At 44.2% G+C, this 16,667-nt stretch overlaps 2 protein-coding genes across 3 annotated transcripts in view; one reads left to right on the forward strand and one right to left on the reverse strand.

Moving 5' to 3' along the window:
* MTOR (mechanistic target of rapamycin kinase) overlaps nt 1-16,667 on the forward strand; it is a 156,527-nt gene that overhangs the window by 63,726 nt on the left and 76,134 nt on the right. The gene's annotated exons all lie outside the window — the stretch shown is intronic.
* On the reverse strand, nt 1,868-8,582 carry ANGPTL7 (angiopoietin like 7). Its single transcript, XM_002811500.6, has 5 exons — nt 7,893-8,582; nt 5,477-5,577; nt 4,073-4,267; nt 3,189-3,387; nt 1,868-2,995 (listed from the first exon to the last, which is right to left on the reverse strand). Exons 1-5 carry the CDS (start codon nt 8,260-8,262, stop codon nt 2,826-2,828), a joined length of 1,035 nt encoding a protein of 344 aa, XP_002811546.1. The 5' UTR covers nt 8,263-8,582; the 3' UTR covers nt 1,868-2,825.

Below are 16,667 nucleotides of genomic sequence, written 5' to 3' on the forward strand. Positions count from 1 at the left end.
CCCAGCACTCTGGGAGGCCAAAGTGGGTGAATCACTTGATGTCAGGAGTTCGAGACCAGCCTGGCCAACATGGTGAAACCCCCATCTCTACTAAAAATACAAAAATTAGCTGGGCTTGGTACTAAAAATACAAAAATTAGCTGGGCGTGGTGGTGCACATCTGTAATCCCAGCTACTTGGGAGGCTGAGGCAGGAGAATTGCTTGAACCCTGGAGCTGGAGGTTGCAATGAGCCAAGATTGAGTCACTGTACTCTAGCCGGGATGACAGCGAGATTCTGTCTCAATAAATAAATGAATGAATGAGTGAATGAATGAATGCTGTTTCTGGGGAAAGCCAGTGTACTCGGCTCTTTGGGTGTCCTCAGCTAAGTCAAGCTCAGCTTGCATTTCTGCCTCCCTTCTGCTGGTCTCCTGTGTCTTCCCATTACCTTTCTTTTTTTGCTTCCAATTGCAGTTTTTACTTCTGATTTTGTAAAGCTGCTTTTCCTAAGCCCGGTTGTGGTGGTATACTGTCGTCTTTACTGAAAGAAGTTTTAAGAAACAGCCTTAGACAAAGTTGCTCACAGCAGTACCCCTAGTTCTGTGGGTGAGCCTCATGGAAATTCTTCTCAGGGGTCTTTTCCCACTGTTGGTTGTATGTCCCTGAGCCACTGCTTTGATCTGGCCTTGGAGACATCGCTTTGCAGTAAGGGATTGACTTCCTTCCTCACAGTGGCTACTAGAGAGCTTGAAGCTAAATTCCTGGTCTACCTCCAACAAATTCCAGACATCTTACCTGTTTTTACTACTAACCCTCCCCCAACCCCCACAGGCTTTGTTTTATTTTTCCTACTCTTATTTTCCCTTCACCAATTTGTCTGCTTTTTTAGAGCTTATTTTAGTATACACATTTGAGTCAACTTCCCTAAATTCTTTTTGAAACAATTGGGGTAGCCCTACACAAAAACATCTTTGTTCAGCTATTTCTTTTCTTTTCTTTTCTTTTTTAGATGGAGTCTCGCTCTGTCTCCAGGCTGGAGTGCAGTGGCACAATCTTGGCTCACTGCAACCTCCACCTCGTAGATTCAAGCAATTCTCCTGCCTCAGCTTCCTAAGTAGCTGGGCCCACAGGCCCATGCCACCATGCCCAGCTAATTTTTGTATTTTTAGTAGAAAGGGGGTTTCACCATGTTGGCCAGGATGGTCTCGCTCTCTTGACCTCGTGATTCACCCGCCTCAGCCTCCTAAAGTGCTGGGATTACAGGCGTGAGCCACCACACCTGGTCTTGTGCAGCTATTTCTTATTTTTTTGTCTTTGCTTTAAAAAACTGTGTTCTGTTGACAGTATTGTTCTCTTGCTACTAGTTCAATCTGTCTTGCAACCTATTGACTTTTTAAACCTATCTGCTACAGGGCAAATTAAATCCGAGATGTAATCTCAAATCAGGGCTAACACTGAGATAGGATAAACTACCCCCATCTCCTTAAAGCTCACATATCAGTAAATATATTTGCTTTCTTGGGGACAGAGGATTGAGTGGTTATTTATTAGAAAGCGCACACACACCACTTTTACTTGGTTAGCCCCGAGCATTAGGGTAAGGTCTGCTGGCCTGTTTTTGCTTCTCTATCCTAAGTAGAATAGAGGGTCTGATAAGGCTGGATGCCTTCACTGCCCAGCCCCAGATATGTAATCCCCTTTATAAAGAATTGTCCTGGTTGCTGCCCTTTTGTCCCTCACCTGTTCCCTTTTGGCTTCTGCTCCCCGCTTGGTTGCCCTGAACACCAAAACAAACCCCGGGCCTCTGTCACTGCTCACTCTCTGATTTAACTTTAACTTTTTATCCTGCTCTCAGTGGTAATGGTAAGAATTTAAAAAGAAAATACTCATGTTTTGAAAGTGTTTATTGTAGAAGGAAAAGAAACGTTGAATGTTTAAAACAAAACCACAATATTTTATTTTTACAAAATGAGATGCTTATATACAGCATTTATTATTAACTATAACGCCATCTACCTTCAGTTTTCAGCCATTTCCTACAGACAAAATTTAAAAGGAAGCTCCTTGAGCTTGTTTCTTACAAAGTAAATAAAAATAGATATACCTGTATTAACTATGAATATTTTAAGGCAGTTTTGTGCCGGCATCCATGAGAAACTCTGTCCACCTCCTGCCGGTGCTTTGTACCTTTCAGTGCTGTACATGACCAGGGTGAGCAGGGGCAGTGCTCAGAGTCTGATCGCCAGATGCAGTGCCCTGGAGTTTCCTCCCCACAAGTCCAGCCTGGGTCAGTTCCAGCCGAACAATTTTTGTGTTTTAAAAATAATGTGTAGACTCAAGATAATTTCACTGGATTTAAAAATATAAATACCATCTCCCACCTGCCTCCTTCACTCCTTTCTGTAACACTCAAAAGCCTCTCCTTTGAGAATCAAAATAATATGGTTCTTTTTAGCAAAGAGATTTGTGTTTTGCCCTCACATAGCCTAAGCCTTAAAGAAAATAGATAAAACGATCTCAAAATTATTTTCTTTCACAGACAAATCATGTGGAAAAGACAAGCTACTGCTATGTCAGGGATCTTGGGCAGAGAGACCCCACTCAGTCTACCCCCTTGAGAAGGATGTGGCAGGACCCATTGGGTTTAAATAGTTCATCCTGTTTACTGTAACATCCTTGGTACATAGGATTTTTTTGTGCTCCTTGGAGACTTATTCTTTCTTTGGAGATTATAGGCTGTTTCTCAGTCCTGCCCTTTCTAACACTCTCTTCCTATCCTCATCTGCCCTCATCCAGTCTCCAAGTGTCTCAGTTTCTGCATCCGTGCTCCACGGCAGCCTCCTTTTAGGGCTTGAAGTCTTCCGGGCGGATTTTCATCTCCACCTGTTTGAGGGAGTAGGTAGATCCATGCCAGCCATACCAGGTGATGCCATCCAGGTGCTTATTGTGCTCGCCCAGGCGGTAGTACACTCCATTGAGGTTGGAGTCTGTGCAGCAGTTGTACCAGTAGCCACCTGGCATGAGAAACAGACCCAGTGCTAGTAAGTTGACTGTGATAGACCAGACATCAGGTAAGGAGTTAGAGCCAGCGTCAGAAAGAATACCAAAACCGGAATATCAACTGTACAGTTATAATTCACTCTTCTCCTCAAGTGGGATTATGAGCTTGTACCTGAACTTCTCCTTTCCTGTCCCCCCAAATCTCACCTTTGCGGAGCTGTGCACACTTGTCCAAGCAGTTGTCATTGTCCTTGTCCTTGGTGCTGAAGGCTGTGTTGTTATGATACTGGAGGGCGTCATTCCCCACATTGCCAGTGTAGTTCCCCAGGAAGAGGCGATAGCTGTTGAGTTCATTGCCCAGAACAAAGTGGCTGTACTCAGCGTAGCGCAGGTTGCCCTCCCAGTCCTGTCAGGAGGAGCAGAGCCTTAAAGAAAGTGCAGCAGGCTCCATTTCATGCTGTCTCTATACCCCTTCTCTCCTGACAGTCCCGTGGCCAAACATCTTTTTTATAGGTGTGAATCTAATAAGACTTTATTACTTGTTTACCTCTAGTTTACTGTGTTAACCTGGGAATCAGAAAACAAGGCTCGAACTTCTTTCCTGATTAACCATATGGCCTCGATTAGTCTCTCTTTCTATATTCCTCACTTTCCTGCCTATAAGGTGCAGCTATGTTTTTGCTGAATCCTACACAAAGCTGCCGTAAGAGAAACGTGAGGATATAGTGAGTGCTTTCAGACCTTCAGCAAGGGTCCCCAAACAGTATCAGTAAGATTTGCACCTAAAGGACCGCATGCTCGGCCAGAGCAGAGACTAGTGTTTGGCACAGCTGACTGTTGAATTTGCTCTACTCTGGCCTGGGTCTGGCCTCTTCCTGTCCCACCTGCAGCCCCACTTTTGTCGGGGGGTTGGGGGGTGCAGAAAGGAAAAATACCTGTTTTTCCTCAACTCCATTACAACTTGCAGGAAAACCATCACAATGAATATACAGATTTGTCTTGAATCGGAATAGGAATGGCACCCCCGGAGTTGTATGCAGTCATGTGTAGTGGCACTGGTCCAGTCGTGGGGCCCCTGACCTTGTGCTTACCTCCATCTCTACACGCAGCCGGGTTGGCTGTCTGGAGAGCCGGTGGATGTGTTCGTTCCCCAGCCAGAAGTCCCCACGGATGCTGCCAAAGCCCTGCTTGTACTGCTTCCAGTCCCGGTAGAAGGAGACAAGGCCACTTTTTCGTCTCTGGATGATGGTCCAGCCTCCGCCTGAAGTCTCCATGTCACAGAACACCTGAAGCACAGGGGATACTCTGGTGAGGGACTTGCAGGGGCAGAAGGCAGGAGCAAGAGGGCAGGCTTCCCAACCTGTTCCTGTCCCTGCAGAGCCAGTAGATATCTGCACTCCCGCAGTCACACTGGCTCGCTCGAGCAGTGATGCTGCCCCACTGCTGGTGAGCTGGGGCGGGTGGTGCACTGCTGTGGAAGAACGATGCGAATTGGGCCTGGGGGTGAGTGCACATGAAGCTTGGAGGGAAAAATCCAGATACTTTTTTTTTTTTGAGGCAGAATTTCACTCTTGTTGCCCAGGCTAGAGTCCAGTGGTGCAATCTCGGCTCACTGCAACCTCCACCTCCTGGGTTCCAGTGATTCTCCTGCCTCAGCCTCCCTAGTAGCTGGGACCAGAGTGCCTGTCACCACACCGGGCTAATTTTTGTATTTTTAGTATAGACGGGGTTTTAGCATGTTGGCCAGGCTGGTCTCAAACTCCTGACCTCAGGTGATTGTTCCGCCCACCTCGCCTCCCAAAAAACTTGGGATTACAGGTGTGAGCCACTGTGCCTGGGTGAAAATCCAGATACTTTTGATGCTGCCTTCGTGTTTTCTTTTCTCCTCCCCCAAGGAATAGCTGTTCTAGGACATGGCAAGAGATTTAAACTAAGTTATGTGGTGGTTATAAGAATAATCTCATCTATGTTAGAAGGCTTGGTGTTTGACTGATAATGATTTGAAGGGGCCAAACAGATGCCTGGGTTTGGAGTGCAGGGCATAAACTGAGTGTTTGCATAGCTCTGTGGTGTTTGGTGTGTTTGCTTGTGTTTGAGTTTTCCTTTTTTTTTTTTTAATTGAAATGGAGTCTCACTCTGTCTCCCAGACTACAGTGCAGTGGCATGATCTCAGCTCACTGCAACCTCTGCCTCCTGAGTTCAAGTGATCCTCCTGCATAGCAGGGATTACAGGTGCCCGCCACCATGCCTGGCTAATTTTTTTTATATTTTTAGTAGAGACAGGGTTTCACCATGTTGGCCAGGCTGATCTTAAACTCCTGACCTGAAGTGATCCACCTGCCTCGGCCTCCCATAGTACTGGGATTACAGGTGTGAGCCACTGCACCCAGCCGAATTTTCCTTTCTTTAAACTGTGAATGGCCCTGTTGTTGTAGTCCCCTTGAGGGGGTGAAGGACAGGTATTAGGGCATGGCCAGTGACTGTAATGACCTCACCTCCAGTTCAGGGCTGCCCAGGAAGTCATCAGGAGGAAGCTTATACACTCCAGAGATGCGGTAGTTCTTCTGGTAGAGGGAAGAGCAGTCGTAGATGGCGTCTACAAGAGAACAAACCACAGGGTGAGCATTTAGACCCAGAGGCTCCATCTGAGTTGAGTGTTTAGAGACTGAGCCTTTATTTCTACCCTGGGATTCCCACTGGTGTTAATTACCTGTCAGTGTCTGCATTTGGGAGAGGTGGATATGGGGAGATCCAGAGGGGGTGTATTTTGGCTTTACTAGTGGTGGAGCAGAGGGGTAGGGAAGCCCTTCACCTGGATAGCATTCACCTGGGACGTTCCAACAGGTGGTTTCAGGTTAACTCTGAAATAAATTATTCTGCTATAGCTGGGCCATGAATTCTAGAAATGTTACAGTGTATGAGGGCCACGTAACGGATACTCCTGTCAGATAGCTTCAGACTTCTTAGACAGCTACCTCTATAACAAATCAGTTGTGAATATCTCATAGAGTCTGGTTTTGTTGATGTTTCCTCATTGGTTGTTTTTGTTGTTGTTCAGAGGTGGTGGCTACTGCCACCTGAGACCATAATTAAGGGAGATAGATTTTATTATCATATATTTTCCCCTTCCATCCAGCTAGGACCTCAAAACACTCAGAAGAACCTTTGAGGCCTTCCCCCCAGAAGTTTTGTTAAAACAATGAAATGAGAGCATCAGACTGGCCAGTTTTTTACTCTAGGGCCATGGAGCTGCTACTTTATGCAGGATTTAGGCTCTGTATTCTAAATATCAAAGAGCACTGTGGAAGAGACAGCCTTTTCCGATAGGATTCAGAGACTGTGGCCCTTACTATCCAAGAGAAGCTTCCTGCCTGCTATGTCTCGGGGTGCTTTTCTTGGTGACCACTGCACTGGGACCTTAGAGAGGAGCACCAAGATGGCAGATGGGAGTTGTCCGAGGCACCTAGGTTTTCTTGCAGAGCACCTTGGGAAAGGGAGGCAGAGTACGTGTGCCTTCCCCATCACTATTCTTCATTTCCTCTTAGTGGTGAAAGCACCAACTTACTGCTTCCTCTAAGGGACTACCTACTTATAGAATATAAGGGTAACTGAGCACTTGGTCATAGAGAAGAAAAATAAGGAATGATGTCCTGGGCAAGAAGAGCAAGAGACCTGGTGGGAGAGCTGCACCTGACCCCAAGAACCTCCTTGCAGGATGGTGAGAAAGCCTCCTGTTTGGATGAGCAGGAAGTGGCACGGTCAGATTCCTCTGTCTGGCCTGTTCTTCCGCATGTCTGGTTTCATCTCACAGACCAAATCAGGACTCACTTGTCTGGAAAATGGCCTGAGAATACCTTTCTAATCCCAAACTGAGGGCCAGGAAGTCCATGCTTAGAAAGTGATTGATACATGTTGGTTCAGGTAACAGAATTTTCAAGCTTGGTTTCATGTTAAAACTTTTTCTTAATTTGAGCTGAGGTTAACCATTCACTTAGTCAGTAGAAGCTGATCATGTCTTTGTTCTTCATGTAGTTTATAATGGGACCAATGGTTTTTATATCAGCAAGAAATGACATGTCTATAGGATATGCTCCTTACAACTAATATTTTCCTGATAATTTCAGAAAACCAAATTTTTATCTCTAAACCGTAAATTCATGTTGGCCCACCTGAGCTGAGCTAACCAGAAATAAAAGTTATTTTGCAAAAGAAAGATTAAATTTATCTTATTTTTGGCCTATTAAGTCTATATTTCAGCATTGCATTTAAAAAATCCTGTATTCGGAGAAATTCATTTAAGACCATGGAAAAAAATAGACGTATCACAATTGAGGAACCTTAAGGAGCCGCATCCTTCCTGAACACAAAGGGACTCTTCACATGGTTATGTGTCTCTACACTTAACTCTGAGCCAATGAGAAGAGTTATGTTTACAGAGAGAGGACACAAAATTCCATTAATGCTCATTCCCGGTAAATCTTAGGAACACCAGAGAACTGTTTCTAGCAAAACTTTGCTTCCAGAGGAACAGCTGTTACAGTTTGGTGCTTCCTTGGAATTTCTTGAGGTATAGCCTGTCAGCTCTTGGTGAGGAAGTAGCAGAGCTACACCAATCAGGAAGACTTGAACCCTGCTTCTAAGACTTGCTGGGTGACTTTGGGCAAACCATGTAGTATCTCAGCACTCCAAAATGGTAGGCTGAAACACTGTGTGGATAAAAGAGACCCGTGAAGGTGTTAGGTAAACTTACATAGCATTAGAAGTCAAAGGAAATACTGCATAAGCCTTTGCTAAAGGGAAAGTATACCCCCAAAAGAGGCCCCAGTAGTGGTTCTGATGACCAGGATATGTAGGAGCAGTGCTGTAGATGGGGAGGCACTCCACGCTCCCGCAGGGGACTGGTCTCCTTACCTGCGGAGGTCTGAGTGACCGTCTGCGCCGCCTGCAGCTGCATGATGTCGATTTGGTTGTTCATCTCGGAGTACTTGCTCTCAGCATCTGTGAGCCGCGACTCCATGCGCTTGCTGTTGCTCTCCAGCTCCATCACCTGCATGACCACGCTGACCCAGTCCCTCTCCTGCTTCTTGTTCAGTTCACTCAGCAGGCTGCTAAGGTTGGCAACTTGGGCCTTGAGCTCCTTCACCTCCTCACAGCAGTTGGCCGCTTTGAGCTGTGCTGGTGTCTTGCGCTTAGAGGGCTTCTGCAGCCACGCTGGGTGGCTGACAAAGGCCATGATGAAAATGCAGAGCCAGGTCACAGCTGAGAGAGGCTTTTTCAGCATCTTTTGTGGGTTTGGGTGAGGAAGGCTCTTCCTTCAGGGGAGTATGGAGATGCCCAGCTGAGGTCTGCAAAGCTGCAGCAGGCTGACTGAACCTTACGCCTTCAATCTGAGGGCCTCGCCACTTTGTTGTTTTCTCTTTCCTTGCTCTTTGCTAGCCTTTCTCAAAGCTTGAGTCTCTGACAGGGGAGCTGAATGGGTAGCTTATAGCTTTCCTTCCCAAGCCCGAATGCTCCACAAGTCAGCATCTTAAATATTGTTTGCTGCCTGTACCTCCACCCCCACCATGGCTGCACCAGGCTTTAGCCCCTCCCAGCTCATCTGGGAGGGTCAGGTGCCTGTTGGGTGAAGTCAGCGGCAACTTAGGCCAGAGAAGGGGAGGAGGGAGATGGGGCGAGTCTTTCTTTCCTTGCCTGTACAGTCTCTGGGCTGAGACAAGAGGACTGTGAATTTGTGTGTTTCCAGTTTCACCTATTAGATTATGCCCCTGCCAGCCACTGGCTCAACTCTATCAGCAAGCAGGGCAGGGTCAGAGGAATTTCCAAATTCCGTTCAAAAGGTTATATAACCATGGGGTGAGCATAAGGTAGGCAAAAGAGACGCTACTCACCCAGGGAGGCCTGTTAATGTAATCCATGCTGTTTATATGAGGATCTGGTATATTTTGACATCCTGCTGAATATGCTTTTATCTAGGCTGATTATTCCCGTCTCTGATCATTATTTAGTATTTTATAAAATCCTTACTCAACCTGGATTTAACACTATCTCACATTTGAAATCTTCCAACTTAGAAAAGTTCTAGAAATAGAAGAATAGAGTAAATCTCTTAGGAAGCAAAAAAAAGACTTTGTAGCCACAGGGTTTGGACAGTTGTCTTTTTACATGCTTTCTCCTTCAACAAAGAGGGGGCCAGTATTAGCATCTAACACTTGATATTTTGCAAGGAGGTGTCAGAAGATTACAACAGAGATGAAAACTCAGCAGTGCCAAGCATGTCTGGGGTTGGTCACCCACGCTTCTGTCAGTTTTTAGGCAGGACAGAGAACAGGCCCATCCTTAGCCCGTGGTTCAAAGCTTGGAAAATATATTAAAATATAGAGAAAAGAATCCTTGTCACCTAATAAATCCATATCTAGAGTCTCATTTCCCTCTTTCTTTGCTGGTATGCTTTGCAATTTGAAATTATTCCTCCTCTATTTGTGTATGACTTTGTATCTAAAAAACATGAATATTGTAATTTTTCATGTACTATATATGAAGGACAATGCTCTTTTGAAAACAAATGTGAAAAACATGGAATTTCAGCAAACATCCTTAAAATAAGCTTTTCACTAAGAATCTATACGAAGGTTCCTCTGTCCTTAAAACAGTAACTCTGTCTTTGGAGCATACGATTGCCGTTTCCATGTTATGGAGCCACTCAGGCAGTTACTTGTACTGTTGTAGTCAGCGTGGGTCCTTCCCACATAAGCCTGATGCCTGACAGGTCTCCTCCCATGCCATAATCCCCCAGAGCTCTTTTCCAGTCAGGGCTTCTAGCTCCTCAGAAAGTAATTTCTGTTCAGGCAGCTGGAGTTACTGAACAATTTTTTTTTCTCAGAATCAAAAAGCAGTAGAGGATCAGGTGGATCAGAGTTTGTTTTCTCACAACCCAGCCTCCTTTGCCTGCTAAAGGGTGAGGATGTTACTGATGCCCTTATAGCAACTTGGCATTCTAATCAAAAGATTCTGTTGAGAATTGGCACTGTCTGCCAGTCTCTGCTCTCTTTTTGCAAATGTCTAGCCCAGCTAGGCACCGCAGCCTTAGCTCCATAGCATTCATTTCAGTAATGAGAATCTGGCCCCAAATGTTGGCATCCTACAAGGTCTGCTAAAAATAGGGATTTTCAAGTGGATCTCCTGGCCATCAAATGACACTGAGCTTAAACCACATGCCACAGAAGTGCTATGTAGCATACAGTCATGTATAGCAGGGATCCCTAATCCCCAGGCTGCAGACCTGTTCTTGTCCATGGCCTGTTAGGAACAGGGCCATACAGCAGGAGGTGAGTGGCAGGTGAGTGAGCATTACCGCCTGAGCTCCGCCTCCTGTCAGATGAGTGGCAGCATTAGATCCTCACAGGAGTGTGAACCCTTTTGTGAACTGCACATGTGAGGGATCTAGGTTGCGTGCTCCTTGTGAGAATCTAAGTACTGCCTGAAGATCTGAGGTGGAACAGTTTCACCTCGAAACCATCCCCCATCTCCCCACCCCCACCCTGGTCCATAGAAAAATTGTCTTCCACGAAACCAGTCCCTAGTGCCAGAAAGATTGGGGACCACTGATGTATAGCATCCCACGTGACCCTGCTGCCTTGGAACTCCCATGTAACAGTGCAGCAGAGAAAGCACAAAAGAACAATGGAACTTTGTGGAGTTCTAGCCAGCTTTTGTTTATTCTTCCCAGTAGCTCACCCAAACAGGAAAGTGTTATGAGTTGATTCTTATATCTGGGCAGAAAATAAATTAATCATTCATATTTGTACCCCATGTAACAGTCCCTTTTAGGAAAGGTAGGAGGAGGTTCGTAAGTTTGGATCGGAAGCATCTAGCCTTTAGCATGAGTGTCTGGTCTTTGACATTTATTTTCTGGAAACTTATTTCTAACATAAGGCAATACTTGAAGACAGAAGACAGAAGCTCTTGAATTGCATAAGCTGCCCAAATGTCAATACTCACCCCCCTCCAGTTTTGAGGAAAAATAGCTAATTAAGGATATTTCTCATGCCAGAAGATTATCTATTTTCTAAAACATCCACAACCTTATGATGTCCTAGATTCTGAATATCTAAATGAAGGAAAAAGAAGTCCTTGTTTTGAGCACAGCTAAGCCAGTAGAGAAAACCATGAAGGATGTAGAGGACTAAAATGGTATTGCCCTCTCTGAAAGAGGCTTTTAAGTCCTTCTTTTTCTTCCTTTCAGTGAGCAGAGTGACCTTAAAAATGGGAATTAACTGACAAAATCTGGAAAACCTAGGTTGGATACTGTTTAGATTTTCCTTTTCTCCATTTTGCTGGTGTTGAAAGAGGGCTAGCTTGGTGCTCCTGGAAAAGATGTTTATGAAAATTAAGCTTATGTTCTTAATGAAAAAAGTCAGTGAGGTTGTACTCAATCTGGAGGTTCTCAAAAGACTTCACAGTGTTTGGGCCGCACTGCCTTGGGCTGGCACCAAGGTAATCCGAGGGTCACAGGGCAGGGGAGCACCTAGGGGTGGTCTCTCCTTCTATCCAGAAAGGAACGTCAGATCTCATTTGCTTGAAAATGCCCCGTTGGAGAGACTGCTGCCCACTCTCAGCTTGTGGAATGAATACATCTCAGAAGAAGCTGCCTTGCTGTTAGTTTTAATTGTGTGCCTCAAAGGAATATTTCACTTCTTCTGAAGTCTTTGAATAAACCACAGCCTGCCATACTCTATACAGCCATTGAATATCTGCCTTTTTTTCTTTTTTTTTGAGACAGAGTCTTGCTCTGTCGTCCAGGCTGGAGTGCAGTGGCGCAATCTTGGCTCACTGCAAGCTCTACCTCCCAGGTTCACGCCAATTCTCCTGCCTCAGCCTCCCAAGTAGCTGGGACTACAGGCACCTGCCACCATGCCCAGCTAATTTTTTGTATTTTTTAGTAGAGCCAGGGTTTCACCATGTTAGCCAGGATGGTCTCAATCTCCTGATCTGTTGATCCACCCACCTCAGCCTCCCAAAGTGCTGGGATTACAGGCGTGAGTCACCGCGCCCGGCCAGATATCTGCCTTTCTAGCACTCCATCCCATTCCTGTCTCAACTGAAAGTCCAAGTCCATCACAGAAGATATTTCCATCTTTTCCCTAAGCTTTCTAATTTGCTACTTCTATCAAAGAATGTGTCCTGAACCTATTAGAAGTCTTTTCTCTCAGGCCTTCTCTTACAGTCCTGTTTTGTTTTGTTTTGTTTTGTGACAGGGTTTCACTCTGTTCAGGCTAGAGTGCAATGGAGCAACCATGGCTCATTGCAGCCTCAACCTCCCAGTCTCAAGTGATCCTTCCACCCCAGCCTCCCGAGTAGCTAGGACTGTAGGTGTGCACCACCACACCCAGCTATCTTTTTTTCTTTCTTTCTTTCTTTCTTTCTTTTTTGTAGTGATGGGGTCTCACTGTATTGCCAGGGCTGGTCTTGAACTCCTGGGCTCAAGTGATCCTCCACCCTCAGCCTCTCAAAGTGCTAAGATTACAGGCATGAGCCACCATACCTGGCCAGAGTCCGTTTTAATTTATGGAATATAGTAAAAAAAAAAAAAAAAAAAAAAAAGTCTCTCTGATTTCTGTCAGGACTTTATAGCTCTGTTAGCTACCATTCAAGTTGCAGAATCCAGCGATAATTCTGGCCCAGTGTCTGGCAGTCTAGTTAGACAGCTGAACTCTTGGACAGTGTGACATGCTAGTATAGGAGACACAGAGGACAAGGAGGGCCTTCTAGAGAAGTGATACCTAGGTTTTAAAGAAAAAGGAGGAAATAGCCAGGAATGGGAGAGGATGTTGTGAGCAAAGGTGCAGCTATGTGAAAGACTTGGACTAGTGGGAGAATATAAGTAGTCGAGTGTGGCCTAAGAGTCAAGGGGAAGAAGAATGGCAGCAGAAGCTAAAGCTGGAGAGGTGGAGGGGGGCCGTGCCCGGGGAGCCCAGGTGAGGAGCGGGACTGATCCTCTGTAGACATGGGAAGGAATCCTAGAGGTTTTTCCCTCTTGTTCCATTGTTTTCCTGAGTTCCACCAGGAAAGTGGCCTTGGTAATTGCCAAACAATTTATTTTTTATTTTTTATTTTTTTAGAGACATAGTCTCATTCTGTTACCCACCCTGGAGTGCAGTAGTGCAATCATATAGCTCACTGAAACCTGGAACTCGTGAGCTGAAGCAGTCCTCCTGCCTGAGCCTCCAAAGTAGCTGGGAATACAAGCGCACATCAACACGCCTGCCTGTTTTTAAATTTTTTTGTAGAGACGGAGTCTCACTATGTTGAGGTTGGTGTGGAACTCCTAGCCTCAAGAGATCTTCCCATCTCAACCTCCCGAAGTGCTAGGATTACAGGCCTGAGCCACCACACACAGCCCAAACAAGATTTTTTCACCGCAAATGAATGATTTAGAATGTGAGAATTTCTTAAAATTGTAATGCATTCATATTAAATACCCTGACGGGGTCATTTGGCATTAGGATTAAGGAGGTAGTACATATAGCGCTTGAGTTCTTAGGCCTAGAAGCAGATAAATCTGAATTCTAATCCCTCATTAGCACTTGATTGCTGTGTGGCCATGGGCATATTACTTCTCTGAGTTTGCCAACCTGTGAAATGGAGATAAAAATCAAAACTGTCTCATACCACAGGGTTTTCATGAGAATTAAATAAAGCAAAGGGTTAAATAACCAAGGTATTTTTGGATAAGGAAAATAAATTTGGAAGAGTTACACTACTACATATCAAGATTTATCATAAAGCTACAATAAGTAAGGCAGTACAGTATTGACATAGGATGAACAAATGGAACAGAATTAAATGTCCAGAAACAGACCCACATATATAGAGATACTTAATTTTGTGTATTTATATTTATGTATTTATTCCTTTCCTCTCAAGCCATGTGATAGAGACACTTGATTTATGACGAGGTAGCGCCACAGAGTGGTGAGGAAAGGACCGCTAAGTCAGCTCAATAGCCTTATGGGGGAAGAAAAATTTTTTTTTTCCCTCAGTGATCCTTTTTCTGAAAGAAAAAAACTGTTGATTGTTACCTCACACCACACACAAAAGCTCAAGTCCAGGAGATTTAAACTCTTAAGTGTGAACAGTAAAACAATAAAATTTATAGAGGATAACGTAGGAGATTAGGTGGCTTCTTAAGATAAGCAAAGATTTCTTAAACAAGATACAAAAAACACCAATCATAAAGGAAAATATTAAGAAATGCAACAAAAGAGTCATTCTGTTCATTGGAAGACACAATGAAGAGAATGAAAGGCAAGAAATATTTCTATTATCTTCAATATTGTATATGTATTATACCCAGAGTGTATAAAGAACTCTTTTCAAACAATAAGAGGGAAAAAGGTAGCACAATTAAAAGATTGGTAAAAGAAGCCAGGTGCAGTGGCGTGTACCTGTAGTCTGAGCTACTCGGGAGGTTGAGGTGGAAGGATTGCTTGAGCCCAAGAGTTGGAAACCAGCCTAGGCAACATAGAGAGACTCTGTCTGAAAAAGAAAAAAATAAAATATTGACAAAAGATGTGAACAGGCACTTAGTTCACAAAGATATCCAAAAGGCTTATAAATACATGAAAAGCTATCCCATCTCATTAGTCATTATGGAAATAAAAATTTAAATCATAATAAAATGCCACTGCACGCCAACCAGAAGGGTTGAAATGGAAAAGACTGAAAATAGCAAATGTTGACAGAGATTGTGAAGCAATTGAGCTTTTCATGTCCCATTGGTAGAAATGTAAATTGGTAAAGCCACTTTGGAAAACAATCTGTCAGTATCTTATAAAGCTGAACATATCCTTATATGTAACTCAACAATTCTGCTGTAGATATTTTCCAGCAGAAGTGCAAGCCCACATGCTCCAGAAGACATGGACAAGAGTGTCCGCGTACTACCCCTCGTAATAGCCAAACACTGAAAACAATCCAAGTGTTCATCTGCAGTAAGATAGGTAAATGGTGGTATATTCACACCATGAAATACTGTTCAGCAATAGAAAGGAAAAGCTGTTGTGACATGCAGCAGCCTGGGTGCATCTCACAAACATAGTGTTGAATGTTTATATAATAAAGCTCAAAAACTGAGCAAACAACCCCATTGTGTTAGAAGTCAGAGTAGGGTTTACAGACCTCTGGGGACACAGAGGGGAGCAGTGATTGGGAGGGGGCTCAGTGCTTCTGAGCTGCTGGCAGCTAGTTGTGTTCTGTTTCTGGTCTGGGTGGTAATTACAAAGGTGTCTTCACTTTATGATAATTCATCAAACTGTACACTTAGGTGTTATATTCTCCTATATGTATGATACTTGAATTAGGATGTTTGCGTAAAAATAGATAATGCACATAAAACACTTGAACTAGTATCTGACACATAGTCAATGTCTAGCAAATATCAAGTAGTAGTATTGTACCAAGTAGTAGTATTGTATTATTTAGTACACAATTGTTGTCTCATCATAAAAGTATTTGCTGACTACCCTAGTCTAACATAAATCCCCATGTTTTTCTCTAAGCACTCTGTTCTCTTCATGGTATTTGCCACAAAAGCACTTATTTCAGTTTGTACTTTTTTTTTTTTTTTTAAGATGGAGTTTCGCTCTTGTTGCCCAGGCTGGAGTGCAATGGCGCAATCTCAGCTCACTGCAACCTCCGCCTCCCAGGTTCAAGCATTTCTCCTGCCTCAGCCTCCTGAGTAGCTGGGATTACAGGCATGCACCGCCATGCCTTGCTAATTTTGTATTTTTAGTAGAGATGGGGTTTCTCCATGTTGGTCAGGCTGGTCTCGAACTCCTGACCTCAGGTGATCCACCCGCCTTGGCCTCCCAAAGTGCTGGGATTACAGGTGTGAGCCACTGCGCCTGGCCTCGGTTTTTACTTTTTTGTGTATCTAGTTCTCTAACCTGTAAGCTCTGTGAAAGCAAAGAACATGTTTGTCTTATTTTCCACAGTACCTCTAGCATCTAGCACTTAGCATAAAGCCTAAGACAAAATACATACTAAATTAGAACTTGTCAAATGAAATAATGAATTCCAAACAGAAGGTTCTCTTCCCCCTAAATATCTATTATGGAGACTTACGGTCTCTCTCCATGGGCGTTTCCAGTGTTTTACTGTGGTAAGGTCTTCATTGTGGTAAGGTCTTCATTGTAGGGCGCCACATTCTGTCCTGCATGGGGCCAGTTTTCCTTCTTTAGGTCTTAGTCATAGAATCAAAGAAAGTGAAAACTGGGAGAGTTGAGATCCTTTGTTTCAACCCTCTTTTTAATTTTTATTTTATTTGTTTATTTATTTTGAGATGGAATCTGGCTCTGTTGCCCAGGCTTGAGTGTAGTGGTGAGATCTCAGCTCAGTGCAACCTCCGCCTCCCGGATTCAAGCAGTTCTCCTGCCTCAGCCTCCCGAGTAGCTGGAATTACAGGTGCCCACCACTTCATCCGGCTTCAACCCCATTTTTTAAATCAATAACTTGAGGTAGCTTCCTTATTGTATAATACATTGTATACATCTTCCTAGACATCACCAGGCTGTGTCTCATCACTCTTTTTTACTTATGAAGATCATCAGCAAGAGGACCACAGAGTATCTGAGATCGGGTTTTCTCCCTCTCCTGTTTATTCCAGAAGCTGGTGTAAATGACATGTCT

The sequence above is a fragment of the Pongo abelii genome, chromosome 1 (assembly GCF_028885655.2).
Source record: "Pongo abelii isolate AG06213 chromosome 1, NHGRI_mPonAbe1-v2.0_pri, whole genome shotgun sequence".
Taxonomy (NCBI): domain Eukaryota; kingdom Metazoa; phylum Chordata; class Mammalia; order Primates; family Hominidae; genus Pongo; species Pongo abelii.

Bases quoted from the DNA above. Each gene is read 5' to 3' on its own strand.
- ANGPTL7 (XM_002811500.6), bottom strand. From the start codon at position 8,262: ATGCTGAAAAAGCCTCTCTCAGCTGTGACCTGGCTCTGCATTTTCATC. The intron at 5,578-7,892 runs GTAAGGAGACCA...GTTCTCTTGTAG, and splicing joins GGTCACTCAGACCTCCGCAG to ACGCCATCTACGACTGCTCT. The intron at 3,388-4,072 runs GTAAGCACAAGG...TCCTCCTGACAG, and splicing joins GGCTGCGTGTAGAGATGGAG to GACTGGGAGGGCAACCTGCG.